Here is a 20,349-nt window from a genome sequence, read left to right as displayed (position 1 = left end):
GTTTCACCATGCAGAAATTACAGAAATTATTACTTTTTATATGTAGTCCCCATTTCAGGGCAACATCATGTTTGGGACATATTAATGTTATGTACATGAAAGTAGCCATGTAGTACTTAGTCGCATATTCTTTGAATGCAATTACTGCTTGAAGTCTGTGACCCATAGACATGACCATGTGTGGGGCTGGGGTGGGGGGGGCGGGAGGGTAGTTGCCATATGTTTTCTCTTCAGCACATGGAATTCCAAGCACAAAGTAACAGAGTATGTCCACGTAAACACAAAATAAATATTGACTACACAATACACAAGAGGCAGACATTTTCTCACTTTTATTGGAATTTCTGCATTCAGTTACATTGTACAGAACAAGACTAAGTACAGATATTTCACAATCAATTCACAGACTGAAAGTTCAAAGGTCAAAGGAAGGGTGTCTGATATAATGCTACTTTTAAAAAAGTAATTTAGCATTTGATTTTGGAAGTAACTCCTCTAATGTAAGAAAAATATTCAGAAAGAGATATTAAAACACAGACTCAATAGGCCACGCATTAGTACAATACCACAAAGGTAAGAAAGCTGCTCAGTTTATAATGAATGTAGATGATGCCATTTCAGGAATTCACTGTTGAAGGTATAACCACACAATAAGGTAATTCAGTTTCATTTTCAATTATTTCCTTTCAGGCAAATTTAATAACAGGACATTATATTGGCAATGTCATTCTATTCATTCTTCTGGAGGAAATCTGAAATCAAACTAGATAAAAGAAAAGGGGAAAAAAAGAAATCCGCACAAACCAGTGACCCATGCCCTCAAAAATGACTTCAGTAAAAACAGTGTTTAGATCCAATGCAACTAAATATACTAGAAGAAACACATTGATTTCATAAACACCCAACATATTTAGCAAATTATTGCTTGTATCAATAAAAACAAAAACATTAAGATTTTTTGGAAGTATACCGTAAATGCATTTGCTGTGTAAATGCGTAACAAGAACTGACTGTCAAAGCTCATACATTACCTATGTCGTGAATTTTTAGTCAATGAAGTACAGTACAGCTGGGAAAGCGAAAACACAGGCACGTGCGCACGCACACACACACACACAAATTACTGCAAAACAAAATATATTTATTAAGTATAGCTTTCAGATAATCCACAGGACATTAGCAAAAATGTTAACTGGATCTCACATTTAGACCTGTTAGTTGTACAAGGCAGAATAAAACAAAATCATGGCTATAATTCATGCTGACTGAAAAGAGTAAGTCCACAAAGAAACAGGTTTCAAATTACTTGAAATTCACTGTCATTAGTTAATGTGATCGTTCAAAGCTTTACAAATATTATTAATATGATGAACAAGAATCTCCAACATTATTTCAAAATAACAGTTTTATTGTCAAGATGTTATCACCCACCCATAATTACCTTAAAATATTCATGCTTGCCAACTGACTGAACCTCAATGCCTAACTTATTTCTACTCAAAATATACATTCTTGTTTATGAAGTTTTAAAGTTCCTGGAACTCCCATTTTAGTTTTTTAGACTGTAATTTGGATTCAAAATTTCTGAGAGCAATTATCATTTGGTCCATACTGTCTCTTTTATCAAAGAAACATATCTCTGATCAAATATCAAGCATTGAGACATTTGCTGTTTATTTTCAGTAGAAAACAGAAACCAAGTAAAAGGTCACAGTTTTACCCTCAAAATAAACAGCATGCTTTCATACATGCATTCCACCACTCTGCACAGTGTAAAACTATGGTTTTTTTCATTTTCTCCCAGTTATACCAAAATAATCTGAACATAAGTAAAATGTTCAGAAGAATATATGAAGCAAAGTTTTGTGATGCTCAAAAATTCACATATAAATGCACTGGATAGTCCTGGGCATCAAACAGAGGAGAGGAACTTTTACCATTCAGAAGAGTTCTAGCAAACTCATAAAATTGTCTTATATGGACAAAGTTAAAATTTTGTGCAAAGAATTAATTGTTTTGAACACCACACAAAAGTAGATATTTAGTATTTTCAGATATAGATGGACACATTACCTCAACATTATGTTTATTTCAATCTGATTTAAAGCGTTTTCTCCCCCCATGAAACGTGTATATATGTATACATGGCCATATAAAAAGCTTTGCTTATCTAGCCCATCAAAGCAATAGCAAACAAGTTTAGGATGTTAATTTACAGTATAAACAACAAACCAGAAACTCTGTTCTGTTGAATCTTGGTTATGGAATTAGTAAAAAAGAGATATTAAGTACCGTTTAAAAGTGCTTGTTCCTTGTTTGGTAAATTGGTCCCACTTTTATAAAATGCATTAGCATCTGTCAGCTAATGGGCATTTGTCCCATGTAGCACTGTAATGAAAGTACTTTAGGCCTAAATTGGTGCTTCCAGTGTTTTTGATGATCAACAACCAAATAAGCCTTTTATTGTAGTAGTTCACATTAGGACATTAGGTTGATTTGTCAAACAAACCAAGATTGTCAAAGTAAACTCAGCATCGCTGATGATAAAGCATATTTTCTGAAACAGTATCACATTTAAATTCTCCTCCCATTAAAATTACAACCTCAGGCACAGAACCATTATTTCCAGTAATGCAAACTGATGAAGTATGAGACTTCAAAAAGGGAATAAATGAAAAAGGAAGTAAAATATACATTTTGCTGGAAATGGCTATAAAATTATTATTTTCTACTCCCACATTATTTTAGATCCCAACAATTATTAGGCATTAGTATAGAATTAAAAAGACAAACGGTATTTATTCATATCTATCCATTTTAACAAGAACAAAACAAAATAAAAGGAGCGTTCCAAAAAATACTGAGACGTTTCCCTTCATACTATTAAGTTTGACAGAAACTCAGAAAATATATTACATGTAAATTTGAATAAATTTGAACTGAAAAATTCTGTATTAATCACTTAAACTGGCATGAGTCATTTTGATGTTTATGATTATGAGGCAGTAGAACAGTTATCCAGTGTTTACCAGATTGAGATGGATAAGCAATAACAAATGTTTAACTGAGGAAATCTGGGATGCTGCAGCTATGTGGTTGTAAAAGAGTGATTTGCTAAACATCATCCCAATACACCTTACTGTAATTACCAGCAGTTTTGACAGATATATGGACAGCAATGGAGTGTTTTATTAAATACAAAATTAAAATGCAAACTCAGTACTGAAATTTTCATGGTCTCACAGTTACTTAATAAGAGTGCAGATGGTGCGACAAATATTGTTTATTTATACATTTTGTTTCCAATCAAAAGACAGAGTACAATAAAATCTCCATGCCCATCACAGACTACTATCAAATATAAATTTGATTTTTTTAAACTATATATAATGGATACTGGATTCTGTGTCAGTGAATTTTTAATTAGCTGATCAATCTTTGGAAGAGAAAGGTCAATTACATTAAATCTGTGATCAATTGTATGAAAACCAGGGTCGATATTTCCATTAAGTATGTGCACATACGTATGTACCTATTTCATTAGATCTTTGGATCCTTTGTGTAAACCTCATATTCTGGTGATCCCAATCAGATGGACAAGGGAGTGGGCCCATTCCCAGGCCCAACCAATTATCAAAAATACAAAAGCCATCCAAAAACTGTGAAACCAAAAAAATTCCTGGAAATGGCAAAAAGGGTATTTTAGCTGCACTTTTCTCCCAAAGGCTTTGACGGAAACACTTTATTCATAATGTAACTAGTACTTGATCATGGAAAAAAATGTAATAAATTGTTAAGACTACATATTAAGTGGTTTGAGTCACAAGTTTAAAAAATAAAAAAAACAAAGTAGTTGAGTATCATGTAGAACAGGGGGGAAAAATTAAAAAAAAAACTAGAGAAGTACAACCACGCCAGTGAATTTCGTATGTCAACACCACAAGTTAAGATGAGGTGAAACAGCACAAATGCTGTGGAAATAGTATTTTAAGCACATTTGGTTAGGTACATCTACATAGGCAATCGGCAGTGCCTTACTAATAAAAATATTTGGAATGTGCCTTAGTCATTGATTCCTAACATAACTCTTCAGTTTGTTGAAAAATGTGCTCTTTTATAAGAATAATAAAACAAAGCTTAGTGTTTTTTTTCCCTCTCACTTAACTCTTGGGAGTACAAACATACTTTCTGGAAAGCTATCATATGGGGAAAGGGCTGGGGGCCTGGGGGTGAGGGGGTGGGGTGACAGCCTTGGTTAGACACAGACAATGGAAAAGACACAGCCAGACCATGGCATTTTCTCCCCTAATTAACATCACATGCTGTCTTGGTCATCTCCCCAACATCTTCATCCAGTCAGACTAGAGGCGCCTAACGGAAGAATCCCAGTTTCTCCCGAAGCCACTCCTCTGTCAAGTCCTCAGTATTCCTGACCTCAAACACCTGAGGGTGAAGGGTATTTTTTATGTCTTTTTTAAATTTTTTTTTTTTTACAATGAAACAGTAACAGTGCAAACATTTTTAGTAAATAAACAACACAAACCTTGCTCACTTCCACAGTATGCACAAGCTTGTTTTTACTGCCTGCATACATCATCTGCTGCTCAGGTTTGCACCCTGAAAAAGACCACAGTCTAGAACTTCACTCCATCGTACACTGCACATAAGAACAACCGTGAAATTACCTTTAGATATCACAAGGGTTATGAATGAAATGGCCTTACACCATTTATCAGTCTGTGGCAGTCACTATATGTGACGAAAAAGAATTTGTATTTTTACATTTTTTTTTATTCTTCTATTTTCTTATTCATATACATATTGTTACAATATCCTTTGTCAATTCAGAAGAGCGTATATTACAGCAGTTTGTACAAGCAGACTTCAGGTACCTGATGAGAAGGAGAAACCCCTATTGTGCAGAGGTGGGCATCGAGGGCCGCATCCATTTTTGGTTTTCATTACTTAATTAGCCCTAACATCTACGGCATCTGACACTTTTTCTTGATAAGCGCTTGAACGACAGTCAAATAAATGTTGAACTGATTGAATCTACGAGTGAACCAGTGTTGGTGCACACAATTAGCTCATTTAGCCAGGGTAACTGGTGGAAACAAAAACCTGCATACACACCAGACCTCCAGAACTGGAACTGTCCACCCCTGCTCTAGGGAAATGATGCAGGTTTGACCGTGCCAACTGAAACCCTGTCTCCCAGGGCAACACCAATCACGCTATGCCACGCTGGACCACACAGATGCCACCGGCACAGTCATGATTTAATCTGAGGTGCTATGCCGCACCAAGGACTAATGCTCAAAATGGATATTTACACATTCTAGTTTCAATCAGGTTATATGCTTTCGAACCCCATTTGTTTGCCATCTAATGCTAATTTAACCTTAAGTTGTAATACTGCACCAGCACGCACAAAAAAGTATCAGTCAAAGAACAGTTTCATTCTTGTGTTTTTTAGGGCAATTAAATGGTGATGGTGTTTACCGAGTGGGCTAGAGAAGATGAAGCACAGTGGGTAGGAAACTCGGCCGTCATCATGCAGGTACTTATAACTATAGACCAAAAATGTGTCTCTGGTTAAGGATAACTGGGTCCATGTGAATAAGCAAAACAATTCATTATAAATAAATGCACTTCAGACAAACAATTTGAGGTTGAAATAATCCAGTCCAACAATTCCAAATCAATCCGTGTTGGTCCACTGCGTGAAAGGTAAAATTGGTAAAAGGATATCTTGGTTGACATTCAGGCAATTCATCTTTCAGATTATCAGGAGATATATCCTAAGAGAAGAAAAATAAGTGTAAACATGATTAAATACGTATCATAAACAGTTAGTTCTAAATCTGGGATCTCCCACAATAGTTTTAGATTTCAACATGTTTCAGCACTTCACAAGCCTATTTCTATTCCCTCCTGAATCTATTTAGTGGTAATTAAATACAAATATTGACAACAGCTCTTTCTCCACAATGAATGCAAATAATATTGCTTACCCAATCATTACTCCACCATGCTCTCCATTAATAAATATATTCATAAAATAACAAATAAATAAGCCACATTGACTACTTGCCTCATGTTCCTCATCAAGGACCACAAGCTGTCGCTTCATGTCAATTTTCACTGAATGGGGAGAGAGAATAGCCGGCTTAGAACTTCACTTCATGGACGACTACAGCCAAGCGGCAGAATGAGCTTGCCATACTCGCTCACAGTCCGCGCTAGAACCCTCGTGATTAGATCTTACTGTTACACCACCAATTAAGTATTGTTGTGCTTTAGTTGAAGGCACCATCGGGGAGACGTTCTAAAATGCCTCTCTCCGCCACCCGGGCAAGCGTACAATACGGTTTTATTAGATACGGTCACTTCCAAAAAATGTAATCAAAAGTATTAACTACAAGACCCTCAAAACAATTTCCATCGACAACACAGACACATGGAATCTGACTGAATGCTGAATACTCCACTTACTGATAATGGCCGCATTGTTGGTTTCCTTCCGGAATCGGAACTCTCGTAACCTTTTGACCAAATCCTCATCGACCTCACATACTACTAATGATTCACTCTGCAACAGGAGAAGAAAAAAAAACATTTCAATACATGCAGAAATGTGCACTTACACAATATGACCAAAAGTATCTCGACACTCTTTGGTCTGGGGGTGTTTTTCATGGTTTGGGCTAGGCCCCTTAGTTCCAGTGAAGGCTAATCTTAGTGTTACAGCATACAAGCACATTCTTGACGATTCTGTGCTTCTCCCAACAGTTTGGGGAAGGCCCCTTCCTGTTACAGCATGACAGTGCCCCCAGGCATGCAGCGAGGTCCATATAGAAATACTTTTGTCGAGAATGGTGTGGAAGAACTTGATTGGCCTGCACAGAGCCCTAGCCTCAACCCCATCCAACACCTTTGGGATCAATTGGAAAGTCAACTGAGACCCAGGCCTTAATTTCCCAACCTCACTAATGCTCTTCTGACTGAATGGAAGAAAATCCCTGCAGCAACGCTCCAACATCTAGTATAAAGCCTTCCCAGAAGAGTGGAGGTTGTTGTAGCTGCAAAGGGTGGACCAACTCCATATTATTGCCCATAATTTTGGGTGAGATGTTGAATGTCAGGTGTCCACATACTTTTGGCCATGAAGTTTATGTCTAAGCTATCCAACACTGATCTTATTAATCCATATACACTGAAATACTATACCTACAGGGGCAAAAGCCAAATGGTTTATGTAATAAATTGTTATAGTAATTAAGCGCATAAAAAACACAGGCTAAATTACATCGGGCTCCTGAACACCGGTTTTAATTCAATGCATTAGCCTCTTAACTTAATACACAAAACTTCTGTTGCTTTCGAAAATGGAATAGCAAAGTACAATGAGTGACCAACCGTACGACATAGGTGAACAGCTTGTAAAGTTAAATTAAAAAAATTTGAACTCATGCTGTTGAAAGCTGAGGATACTGAAACAGAATTATTCGTGTCCTAGGGATTCATTTTCTTTGATTATCCTCAACCTAACTGACAAGCTATGGCTGATTAGAACAAACCTCTGGACATAAACAATAAGTTAGCCTAGCAAGATCAAAGTAGCCTGGCAACATAGCTGTTAAATAGGATAAGCCAGCATGCAAGCTAGCTAGATATTTTTGGATGAGACAGCCAGCTGGCTACACAGGAAATGCGAATTCCTTAGCTAGCTTGCTAGCTATTGAATGCTAGTAAGCTAACAGTTAGCTACAGTACCTGGGTGACATAGCCCTACCATACAGTAAAATACAAGTCAGCTGGTTAGCTTAATAAATGACAACGCAGTACACAACTTGGCATGCGTTGTATTACTGATGGGTTTAATACCATACAGTTGTATTTTAATGGGACATTTGTATAACCTAAAATTGTTCCATTGGCTAGTCAGCTACCGAGCTAGCTAGGTAGATTGCCCCGTACTATGTATTGACATGTTGCAGCACATCACAATGGAATGGGTGGAACTGCATTTTTGCCTTTTGCACTGCACTGAACAATACAATGTTCGATGGAAGAATCTGCCCCTAAAAAGATACAGACCCGTAGGTTTGTTACACTAAATGCATTATAAATATTCTCTTTGAAAATATGACCAAAATAATTTCACTTTTGTTGCATTTTGCTACCCCGCCTCATACCAAACTCACCATTTTCTCCGAAGCGCAGACTCAGATTGTCTGTACAGCTGTACAGTTTATTTTCCCTTCGGTCTTGTGACTCTAATCTGCCCAATCCAATCACTCGACCTACCCCCATCCCTTGGAAGCACCACCAAGTGCAACATAAATGAAAGGATCGGAACTGGCTCCTCCTTAGAAACAGGAACATTTTTCAATTGAGCCTATTAGCCGCACTGAGGTGTTTTCCCAGTTTACAACTTCCCGTTCTTATCCAATATTCACTCAAATAAAATGCATTACGGACGCTTTGGTTTGCTAAATATGCCTGCATGTGGATATTTGATTAAGCTTAATAAACGTTTTGCTTATACACTTATCGTAGGTAAAAAGTGTTTTGTTGCACCTAGAGACAATTCTAGTTTACGCCTTCACAAACTGTCAGAAGTTTACATATAACGAAGGTTTAAAAAGGTTTGCTGGGGATTTCATCAATAGTAGAACCACTTTAAATACTTATAGAAATGTGTTTTTCCTTTTGAATTGGTTTAATAAAACTGATTCGCTATAGGTTTGCACTTGCCATGCTGTCCTGTACCACTGAAATATTAATATTTATACCTTGATGATGAGACATTACTGGCATTTAGTTAACACTATTATCCAGAACTACTAACACAATTGTATTAACTTGTACAACTGGACACACACACCAGTGAAGTGTGGACAACTGATCAATCCATGTGAAGTAAGTGTGAAAGTGCCACTTTTCCCGAAAATGTAGGAGAGATATCAGATTTTATTACAAAAAATAAAATGTATTCATTTAAAATACGCCAATTATACTGACGTGCTTGTATTTCAACCAATCTCAATCTAACCTGTGTTATGCAACACAATGAGGTTTAATGTCATATTGATAGTACCTTTTATGTAGGCCTACCTTATGCACAAAATATTAATTATTCAATCAAACATAAAACCCACTACCTCGGTAGAAAGTTTAGCAAGGCAAAAAACCGCATAATTTTAAATGGTCGCATTCACTTTGGGGTTTTCTCGACCACATCTGATATAATTTTGTATATATGCAGGAAAATAATTTCCCCTCAAGATGGCGCCAGCGGTAAATATTTCTCCTAATTCCTTAGACCAGTACGCGTAGTAAATATTGGGTCATTTGCCCACCTGTCATCTGCTGCAAGATGAAATATTCTGTCGTAACCTGGTCGTAACCCATACTCAAATAATAATGCTATATCATACATATTGTGAACGGTCCATTATAGAGTCAACTTCGTGTAGCATGGTGTGAATAAGTGGGTGGGGCACTAGGGACCGAAGTGTTCTGCACTGATTCAACAGTATTAAAAATCATCTGATTGGTTCACCTCGTACATTAGCCAATCCATATGCTATATAGATTGATAAATCTGAAAAATTGACGCCCAAACATATCTACTGTTTTAAATTTGACCACGTTTTCGAGACTTGACGACATCAGGTAACAGGTATGCGACACAGTTTGGTTTATTCAGATATTATTGTGTTTGTTTATCTTTTACTGGAAGGGATTAGACAAGTTATGAGGTTTTCTTGAGGCGTGATAAAGTTACTCATCATTTCATCGAAGATGGTGGTTTGTCTTTATCGGAACTTTTTAGTGTTGAACAGTTTCATTAGCTATCGCGGACCTCGTAACCGGACCAGGAAAGAACGCCACTTGCGTGACGCAGTGAGGCTAACACTTCCTGTTAGCTACATAGACAGAACGTTACCCAACTTGCTGTCATTTTTGTCTTGGGGGAGTTTGTACAGGACTTTGCATTTTTAAAGGCGGATCACTTTTTTACTAGGTAATGTAGCTATCGTTACCCAACTGACGGCATCATGGATATTTACCTAATATATGGTTTGGAAGCAGTTTGCTGGTTTGGTAGCTACATAGCTGCCTAAATGCTGGAAATGTATTGGCTAATTTCTAATTCAAGTGCATAACTTGCTCAAGTTCAAGCCAGCCAGATATCTGGCGTTAGCTACTGTGAATGTGTATGTGTATACGACAAAATGTCCCACCAAGTGGCGGCTATCTTACCTAACTGCCCAGGAATCATTGGGAAGTCTAAAACCTGACTTGTTATCATGCTAGCAAATGTAACGTTGCATTGTGTGAGAGGTATGCTAACTACATTGCTATTGGTTACAATCTAAATTGAATAAGCCCAGTAGAATTGTAAGTATTTTATTCATAATGATCGTTCATGTAATATTTTCTCACTTATTCATTCGGACTTTAGATAGCTGTTAGACAGCTAGAGGTGGCGTATAATTTGCTTTTGCTTAGTAGCTAGCAACAAATTATATTCTTGAATAAGAATAATCAAACTCTATTCGATCTGTGAGCTATCCTTTCTGTTTCTGATATTTTTCAGTCACTATGACTCAGCTTTGTAAAGGGCATTAATGGTGATTAACTCAACTTTCTTTCAATTTGTCTTCCAGGATATGGATGACTTTTCTGTGAGTATTCTCTGCTGACTTTAGCCTTGATTCTATTCTAGGTTACAAAAGTTCATATAGTTGTGATGACAAAAGCAAGATTGCTAGAGCACTTATTTGTATGTGATTAAAATCATTGAGTCATTCTCCTGGTTGTAACATGTACCTCTGTTTTGCGCTTAGCTTGCTGATGCCATAGCGGACGATGTCCCTGGCAAAGCTCCCAAAATTGGGAACACCAACCCTGCTCCTCCTGCCACTAACCCCGGCTGGCCTGGAGCAGCCCCTGGAGCTCCTGGCTTTCCCCCTTCCTCCAGTCCAGCCCAGCCTTCTGGTCCAGGGGCACCTGGCCCTTACCCCGGAGGTCCTGCTGGTCCTGGACAGTTCCCATCAGGCCCTGGGGCACCTGGGCAATATCCTGGTGCACCTTCTGCTCCTGGGGGGTTTCCTTCTGCTCCGGGAGTCCCTGGGCCCTTTCCCCCAGGGCAGGGAGCCCCTGGGCAGTTTCCAGGAGGACCTGGAGCACCGGGACAGTTTCCAGGGGGACCTGGAGCCCCAGGGCAGTTTCCAGGGGGACCTGGAGCCCCCGGGCAGTTTCCAGGGGGACCTGGAGCCCCCGGGCAGTTTCCAGGGGGACCTGGAGCCCCCGGGCAGTTTCCAGGGGGACCTGGAGGCCCTGGTCAGTTTCCCTCTGCACCAGGACCGTATCCTCCTGGAGGAGGTGCCCCCCAACCCTTCCCATCTGGAGTCCCTGGACAGTTTCCCTCTGGTCCCAATGCTCCACCAGGACAGTACCCTAACATGCCATACCCTGGGGGACAGCCTGCCCCAGGCCCCTATGGACCAGGAGCTCCCGGTGCCTTTCCTCCTCCCTCAAACTCCGGCAGCTATTCAGGGTTCCCCGGTGGAGGCTACCCCCCAATCCCCTCTGGTGGCTGGGGGCCACCCGCCGGTGGCGCCTTCCCCGGTCAGCCCGGCCAGCCAGGCTCCTTCGGCATGAATCCCATGGGACCGTACCCCAACCCGCCATTTGGGGGACCCGCCGCTCCTGGAGGTTCACTGGTGAGTACGCCGAGATCCTGCTCAATTCTTCACACTTTCCAGCGATGTAAACTGCACTCCAGTCCCAATGTATGAAACACTGAGCCATTCTAGGTTTTACTGTAAAAATGCTAGTGTACTGGTTGGAAACCATTGCTAGGCCGGTTCCAGCCACTTCTCTTTCAAGTATCTTGTAAAACCTGGAATGGAGCAGACGGCTGCCGAATGGGACTGTCGCTTATACATCCCTGCTTTCAGTCTGGTTGGTTCTGGGCCGATTTCACGCATCTGCAGTCTTTCGGAGCTTGCTTCAGGGCTTTTGAAGGGTGTTCTGTGGAGAGGGGCTGGGCGTTATTGCAGGGAAGTTTTTGGATGTTGGTTGCGTTTGGGGTCTACCGATCTGTTTTTTTTTTTATTGGTGAAGGAATTACACTTGAACTGTAACAAATAAAAAAAAATGTGTATTCTTGTCTTTCAGCCCAGAAATAACCCACCATACTTTTGAGCGCAGTGGTATCTTCAGATTTTTGTTGGATGACGACATCACTTCACTGCCGTTGCTATATATTGAAGCGCATTATATTCAGTTAAATCTAATAATGAACTGAGCAAGCTGGAAAGTATAGCCAAGCTCTCACACAATCATGGCCCATAATAACTGGGAACATTTGCTTTCAATTTCAATCTTGCATTATTTAGCCATATTTGCATTTATGTTACTCCACTGCTGTTATAGTGAAAGACACATTCTAATATATTGGCACACTGCTATGTATTGATTTCTTTGAGAAAGCCAAACATTTTGCCGGTGACCATGTGTTTGTGTTATGAATCTTAAGTTTTATATATCCAATGCTCTCTGTGCCATAACGTTTTGGTTTTGATTTTTATTATTTTTTTCCCCATGTACATGTTGTACACAAATGCTCTTAAATGCTGTTTTCAAATCCGTAATTATGTTGATTGTTGATATATATATCAAATACACTGCCTGATCACTGTTGTCTTATTTGCTGTGAATGCTTCTGTGTTACAAGTAATGTGGTTTGGATCTATTCGGTTTTAGTGAATTTTTGTAGAGACCGCAGGCCTGTCTCATCACTACAGGGTCCTTGTGCCAATTTGGGAGAGCGCAGTCTAGTGTCCTCTGAAGTGTGCGCAGGCAGCCGCGCCCCTGTCCCGCTGCCGGGCTCCGCAGTTGGCGCGCTGCAGCGCTGCATTTCCTGCGACGCGTCTGTAGGCAGACTGCAGGTGCAGGGCTGGCCCGAGGAACCGTTATTGCAGGAAGCTGGCGGAAGCACTTCCTCCCCCCCGCGCCCCCCCCCCCCCCCTTGTGTTAGCGGTAGTGTAGGGCTCCCAGCTGCAGTCAGCACCGGTGCAGTTGGGGGGAATCGAGCTGTTCTTACACTGTTGACTGGTTTCTGTTCAGTGTCTGCTGTCGCAGGCAATGAGTGAATGCCAAAGGCCAATAAAACAAAAAAAAAAAGACCAGCAATGCATCTGCCAAGAACAAACAACAGTTTTCTGCGAACCAGTGGTTTCAAACTCCAGTCTGGAGAGCCGTAGTCTGCTGGTTTTTGTGATTTCCTTTAAATCAGCAGCCTGTGGAAATGAGGTGTACAGACTCTTTAGCCAATCAATGAGTTAAGAATTTAAGTGCAGGACCCCATCAAACACCAGAAGACGCAGTGGCCCTCCAGGATTTCAGTTAGAGATCCCTGCTGTAAACCATTAGGGTCTCTGATGGAACCACTGCAAAAAGCAACCTGAGAGCTACGCATTAAGAAAGCGGCAAAGGAAAACTAGTGGGGTCCAAGCAGAGTTCATAATACACAGTGTTGCTCTGCCAAGCGCCTGAAGGTTTATTTAACCTGTTGGCAAACTACTACCAACGCAAACAACGAAAGCGCGATAAGTGAAATTCCTGAGGAATCAATTTGTGCCTTTGTGTGACCCTGTAGACATATTAAGAGCATTTCTGCCGTTTATAGGACAGAAAACATGAACCATGGGCAGCACTATGTGGCTCCAAAATAATAAACTATTAATCTGTGTATGCGATCAACTCTCCCAAATTTTGCAGTAGTTCACTCGTAACTTGTAGGAGGGTCACTCACTCAGTACACCCACTCAGTGATTTGAAAAGATGGGGAGGTATTTTTAAACATGGCATCTCCTTTACTTTTAACTCGCGTTGAATGACGTGTCTATCTTTGTGAAGATGTCATGCCATTTTACAGGGGAAATGCAACCCGTCTCTGTGAGTCCGTGAGCCCGGGATCTTCTCTGCGCTGCAGATCTTGTCATTTCAGCCGGTGCGGTCTGAGACATTGCTTGACAGGAGGTATTGCAGCGATTTACAAGACGTATATGAACATGTGCTCTCGTGTACGAAAAATACACTTAAGTGCAATGATCTTTAAAGGTATAGATCACGTCCATGGGTTTTTTGATATTGTTAGTATATAGTTGAAACTGATTATCATGTGACCAAACATTAGCACAGTTTACATTATTCACTAAAGCCTTTTTATTTTACAGTAAATGATATTATTTCTGCTCTGGTCTATATAAAAAAAAGCTTTTAAAACGTCGAGCCTTCTCTGTGTTTGTGTTGGTTAAATGGGGCTGGATGGGAACAAAGCAGAATTCAGACACGTTTCTGGGCTGCCATTTTGTGTTCCCTTCCATGGGTGTTTCCCCACTGTCACTTGTGCAGTGGAAACTCTTAGCTGTGCCTGTGTTGCTGGTCAGGCCTGGTTCTAACCCCACACAACAGCCAAACTGGAAAGAGAAGTGAGCGGAAAGTTATTTTCAGTATGTCCCTCTCTTTGAAAATGTACAGTCACAACCAGGGTGCATTTTGGGCATCCTGGGACATCATGTCCTCCATTTTCTATCGTCATGTTCTCTCCATTTTTGCTAAACTATGAGTTTCATTCAAATAAGCTGGTTTTACTAGTCATTGTTTAGAAATGTTTGCTCAATGCCATCCTAAAGATATAAATATCTTATTTGTCTAATCAGTACATTTTAGCTCAGTCAGAGCTCGTAGAATAATTTGTGAAGAACTATTCTATGAGCTTTCATTTTCTGAATTTTTCCTGTTGTTCACTAAAATCTATTTCAAGTTTATATTTCAAAAGTAACAGCTAGTGTCATGTCATTCAAACTAAAATCTAAAATAACTGTATGGCAGTTGTTTCATTTCCATGAGTTAATTTTGAACTTGGCCACTTCAGCAGAGCCTTGTGGAGCTGAGTCATTGGGCAAGGCTGGAGATTGGAATCTGGGCGAGGCCGGCCTTCAGCAGTTACCGCCATGTTGTAATTCACACAGAAATGCTTGACGGATTATTACAGTGATGTCATTAGGGTGCAAAATGTTTTGTTTAGTAGGACAAAGAAAAATTTATATATACGCTGCCTGGCCAAAAAAAAAAGTCGCACACTCTAATTTTTTGTTGGACCGCCTTTAGCTTTGATTACGGGGCGCATTCGTCGTGACATTGTTTTGATAACCTTATGCAACGTCAGAACATTTTTTTCCGTCCAGAATTGCATCTTGTATTGACGACGGGAAAGTCGAACCACCCAGTAAAGTCTTTTCCAGCACATCCCAAAGACTTTCAATCGGGTTAAGGTCAGGACTCTGTGGTGGCCAATTCATGTGTGAAAATGATTCCTCATGTTCCCAGAACCACTCTTTCACAATTTGAGCCCAATGAATCTTGGCATTGTCGTCCTGGAATATGCCTGTGCCGTCAGGGAAGAAAAAATCCATTGATGGGATAACCTGGTCATTCAGTACATTCAGGTACTCAGCTGACTTCATTTTATTGGTGCATAACGTTGCTGAGCCTAGACCTGACCAATTGAAGCAACCCCAGATCATAACACTGCCTCCAGAGGCTTGTACAGTGGGCACTGTCCAAAAAAATCCAAACGGTGACTTTTTTTTTGGCCAGGCAGTGTATATATATATATTGCTAGTTCAACTTGAACTCACTAGATGGTAAATAACACTTCAAAGTTGTGCTCACATCATATCCATAGTTTAAAAGAAACAATTTGTATATATTTACCCTATATATCAAATCGTTATTCCATTATTTTCCTCATTGATCAATTATACTGATATACAAATGAACATCAGAGAGGATGTGCAGGTTGAAGCTTTTCTTTAATGTTCAGTTTAAACACAATTACCTAACCATAATGGGAGATCATATGATCGTATTTGATTATTTAAATAATGACTATTTGATTATTAAAATAATGACTTTTGCTGTTTTTTTTTCAGATTATTTTCAATACTTTTTTTGTTATATTTTACTTAAACATTACTGTCAGGTCTTTCTCCTGGTTGTATGAACCTCAAGAGGAGAAAGTTGTCAGTTGTCAAGAGGCGCATTGTTTTTGGGTTGTCATTTTATGAGGTAATTCTGTGCCCTCCTGTCAGGAAAGTCGTTTCTGGTCTCTACCTTTTTCCCCAAGCATGAGACAAATGTTATTATTGTTTCTTCTTGAAGCATTACATTACATTACATTACATTCGTTTGGCAGACGCTTTTATCCAAAGCGACGTACAAAAAAAGCCTTTCAAGTTTTCAATTACGTAGTGTGTGAACAAGATTACAAAGGTTCCTGATGCAGTTTCCAGCCTCTGGCACTTGTATTATTAGCTTTACATAGTGATGTTCTTTGTTTCCTGAAGCTATTGATCCTCAGGTTAAAGTTCCAAATTTCAAGCACAAGGTCACAGATACTCATTATATATATTTTTTCAAATAAAAGGTTTTTGCTTGTTTAATTATAGTTCTCCTTCAACTGATATTTTGTACTTCATGCTTTCAATTTTTTTGCAGTATGGATGGTAACATACCATGTCTGTGACTTTGATGCAAATAAATGTATACGTACCTGACTTACTGCATTAAATTCTCTGTATTATATTAATGAAGCAGCTTTGTGTTCTTCAATATCCTTTTTTGTCTTTTCCAAATTGTGTATCTGCTCGTATAGCAACTGACTGTTGGAAGTTACTTTTATTCACCCATACAATAAAATATGAGAAATGTTTCATTTGCATGATCTTTGTAAAAGGGCCTATGGTCATAAAACATTTTCTGAGTACAGTAGCTGATCGGAGATAAGTTTTTCCTTTTAGCTAATAATGGATTTCTTTTTTTTGGGACCAGGTAAAGCTGATCCTAGATCAGCACTTTTAATCTGAGAGATTTTATGAATATGGCCAAGGCTTGGTGATACATAATTTTTTAATGTGCTGATGGTGAACTGTAAATGAAGAAGTATGTTCATACAGAACCTTCAAGGAGATGGAAAAACATAAATGTTTACTAAAAAGGTTTGGATGCAGCATATTTTGTAAAGTGAAAGGGGAAAGAAAGAACTTAACAATTGTGCTGTCCCTTTTTTATTGATGTTACTTCGTCCTGTTATCACATTTGTCTTCTTTAAACGTTATAATTATTATTTAAGAGGTAAGCAGACGTCTCTCTTTAATGGGAAACGTCTTGTGTGCTTTTCAGCCTGTGCCATATGACCTTCCCTTACATTCTGGGATGATGCCAGGGCTCCTGATTACCATTGTGGGTGAACCCACGCCAGGAGCAGACAGGTAATTCACAACAAACCTGTGAATGTTTCTGAGATCTGGAGTACTGGAAATGCCAAAAATCATTTTTAAACTGGTCAAGGTCACGCAACATTAATTATGGTGCTGCACAGGTAGTGTGAATGAGGAGCAGTATGGAAGCAAGCTGCTCTGCTGGAGCAGCGTGTCTGCCTTCTGTGCACTTCACCCTGAGAGAAATATACAGATCTTGAACACTATTCCATTCCCACGCTATTTTCAGTGTGACTGTCTATCTATTTATTTTTCTTTTAAGAAGTGGCGTCCAATAAGCACCTGGCGTTAGCCCCTTCACCTTTTCGTCCCCCTTTGTGCTCTTTTCAGGTTTGAAGTTGATTTGATTAAAGGCCCAGATGTCGTTTTCCACTTGAACCCTCGCTTCCACGAGCAGGCCATCATCCGTAACTCCTGCCTGGGGGGATGCTGGGGTCCTGAGGAACGGGACGGAGGGTTCCCCTTCGTTTACGGGAACCGTTTTGAGGTACGGTGCGGAGGAGAGGGAGTGGTGCGACTTATTTCAACCTCCTGTCCCAGGGCCTGTGCTGTCAGGGTCAAGATTTAAATGTGGCGCATTCCGTGCACTCATCTGACTCTCTGTATTTCGGGTGTTATTGGTGTTTATAACAGGATGTCATTTTTTGACAAGTTTATTGTGTACTAAATCGTGCAGTGGATTTAGCGTTCTCAATTATTCTTAGCCCGTGGTTGCTCTGTGTGTGTTTCCGTTATGTCCGACCTCTCTCGTTGGAAAGGTCATACAGTATATGAGGATTTGTTGTTCCATTCAAACTTCTAGAAACATCCCTTCAGGATTTTCTGTCAAGCATCACAAATAACCATTAGCCTTGAGTAAGCATTATGTATTCACAGCAAACTACACCAACATGAATGACCATTGGTTTGTGTTTATTTCATATTGCATTGTTCGGAGTACACTGATTGGGTCACACATTTGTTTAGCCCATTTACTGCCTGGCTAAATTTACATTGTTCACCACATCCCAAGCCACAACCCTCGGTGTCAGATTCCAATCCCATTGCTTCCTATTACTGCTCCTTAATGTTGGCTGTTGGGAGGTTTCTATGTTTCCAGTGTCATTTTAACTGCTGTAAATATGTGTAGCATCAAAAGTGCCTTCAGTAATCTCTCCTGGTTCCCTGCAGCTCAAGATCCTGGTCGAGGAAGACTTTTTTAAAGTAGCACTGAATGATGTCCATCTCCTGGAATACGATTATCGGGTTGGAGGGCTAGAACAGGTGAACCTGCTCCGTATCATGGGTGACATCATCCTCTACAGTGTGGCCCCCACCATGGTCACTAACCAATAGCCAGAGAGCCTACCTCCCCTTGATGCTACGGTCACCCACCTACTCCTCCCCTGGACTCAACAGAGCACTCGACGTACAAACACTGCATAGCTTCCACCACAACGGTGTTCTCTGGGTTCCCAGCTTTAGATTATGTGTCATATGACCTTCAAATGCTGCATGTGTCATATGGCAATCAGAGGGTTGGGGGGAGGGCATAATAAATCCATTCATTATGTTCATATCTGACTGCATGAAAATAGCAGTGGACGTGTATACATTGTCCACTGCGTTTGTTTTTTTTTCTCCCTTTCTGTCAGTGTGCTGTGCCCTACTTTCACTTATCAAATAGTATATTTACACTGTCTAGCATATTCCTTAGCATATGACAGATGTGTAACGTAGCAAAACAGATAATGGGGTCTCATTTCAGTATACCGGACAGGATACGACTGGAAAAACCACAGAATACTGTTTTATTTTTTGTTGCTGTATGACTGAAACATGACTTGACATAACCAGGCACCAGGAACTTGGGTCAGATGGGCTTCTCTCTACTTGCAGTGTGTAATGCTGTCACCACCCCCTGCACCCACGGAGTCTTGTTATCTGTGAGACCGATTGCCCTCTGACCCAGAAAATCTAATGCTGTAGCTTTCTTGATCCATAAATGGCTGCAATTGTTTCTCAGTGGTGTATAACAATATCAGAAGCCTAGATAAAGGTGTGGGTTGTTGATGACACCCCTAACCCCCCACCCCCCATCGGGGATGCAAATGGGAGCTCTTGTGCTTTTATTTAGCATGAAATGGGTATCATACTAATATGGAAAGAGTGGAGCAATTATGTTGATCTCCATCTGGAGTCAGTGTAATGCCCTTTTTTTCAAAGATAATAAAAAACTGAAGAGTTTGTGTAATTGTGTATTTTTTAATAATAAATAACAGTCCACATGTAATAACACTTTTTGGAAAATGCTGCCTGATTTTGTTTAACTATTGGGCTAATACTGTACTGGAGGGTGAAGGAGATCACAATTTTTGGGAAGTACATTATCATAATGTACAAAATAATAATAACCCAAACCCACATTTAAACATAAAAATACATGTGTGAAGTAAATTGAATAATTCTAAAATATCCATCTCATAAAATGAACCTCTGCTCAAAATTATTGTTACACTTTCACTTCTGCCCTCTACAGGTGAAAAATAGAATTGTTCTCAGGATGATTGTTCTGATGCTGTCATCTTGTTTTGAACAAGGGGTGGTGGTCGGTGTGTACAAAATACCCATCTTTTAAAACAAAATGAAAGGTAATTTTGCCCACATTTTATAAAATATGTTATACAGAACCCGTAGATTCTCTGTATTGACAAGATTATTCCCCTCCCCTTGAATAGAAACTGAAAGCACCTGGTAAAATTAGCTCTTTTTTGCAACAGTGGTGTGCTTTTCTGTTAATAATCTCACCTTTGTTTGAACAACAGCCAAATTCAGGGACATATAGTTTCCATTATGAAAATAATATTTTACTGAAAATGTTAAAACGTAATTAAAAGTTTCCACAGTGACTCTTAACAGATGTTTCAATAATCATGAGGATCAAGATTAGTCATATGATGGTTTCAGTTTAGAACACATGATGTAGATCTGAGCGGAGATTGGT

The 20,349-nt window shown here is 39.7% G+C and overlaps 2 protein-coding genes across 6 annotated transcripts; one reads left to right on the top strand and one right to left on the bottom strand.

Annotated features, from left to right (window-relative positions):
• Window positions 1–317: 317 nt before the first annotated feature.
• Window positions 318–9,908, bottom strand: gmfb (glia maturation factor, beta). 2 transcript variants are annotated; one of them, XM_035407644.1, is made up of 7 exons: window positions 9,798–9,908; window positions 6,496–6,592; window positions 6,095–6,144; window positions 5,752–5,801; window positions 5,503–5,585; window positions 4,544–4,617; window positions 318–4,443 (listed from the first exon to the last, which is right to left on the bottom strand). In XM_035407644.1, exons 1-7 carry the CDS (start codon window positions 9,798–9,800, stop codon window positions 4,372–4,374), a joined length of 429 nt encoding a protein of 142 aa, XP_035263535.1. In that variant the 5' UTR covers window positions 9,801–9,908; the 3' UTR covers window positions 318–4,371. The 2 variants fall into 2 exon arrangements, with proteins under 2 accessions (XP_035263535.1, XP_035263527.1); XM_035407636.1 differs by lacking the exon at window positions 9,798–9,908 and adding an exon at window positions 8,208–8,351.
• lgals3a (lectin, galactoside binding soluble 3a) lies at window positions 9,556–19,599 on the top strand. Of its 4 annotated transcripts, none has more exons than XM_035407607.1 (6): window positions 9,556–9,688; window positions 10,680–10,697; window positions 10,860–11,738; window positions 17,269–17,357; window positions 17,697–17,853; window positions 18,537–19,599. In XM_035407607.1, exons 2-6 carry the CDS (start codon window positions 10,683–10,685, stop codon window positions 18,699–18,701), a joined length of 1,305 nt encoding a protein of 434 aa, XP_035263498.1. In that variant the 5' UTR covers window positions 9,556–9,688; window positions 10,680–10,682; the 3' UTR covers window positions 18,702–19,599. The 4 variants fall into 4 exon arrangements, with proteins under 4 accessions (XP_035263498.1, XP_035263514.1, XP_035263490.1 ...); XM_035407599.1 differs by lacking the exon at window positions 9,556–9,688 and adding an exon at window positions 9,807–10,033; XM_035407623.1 differs by lacking the exons at window positions 17,269–17,357; window positions 17,697–17,853; window positions 18,537–19,599 and adding an exon at window positions 12,196–12,726 and having other exon boundaries at window positions 9,557–9,688.
• Window positions 19,600–20,349: the final 750 nt, after the last annotated feature.

This window comes from Anguilla anguilla, chromosome 1 (assembly GCF_013347855.1).
Source record: "Anguilla anguilla isolate fAngAng1 chromosome 1, fAngAng1.pri, whole genome shotgun sequence".
Lineage (NCBI taxonomy): Eukaryota > Metazoa > Chordata > Actinopteri > Anguilliformes > Anguillidae > Anguilla > Anguilla anguilla.
Note: the sequence above shows the minus strand (reverse complement) of the source record. Positions and strands in the feature narration are given on the sequence as shown.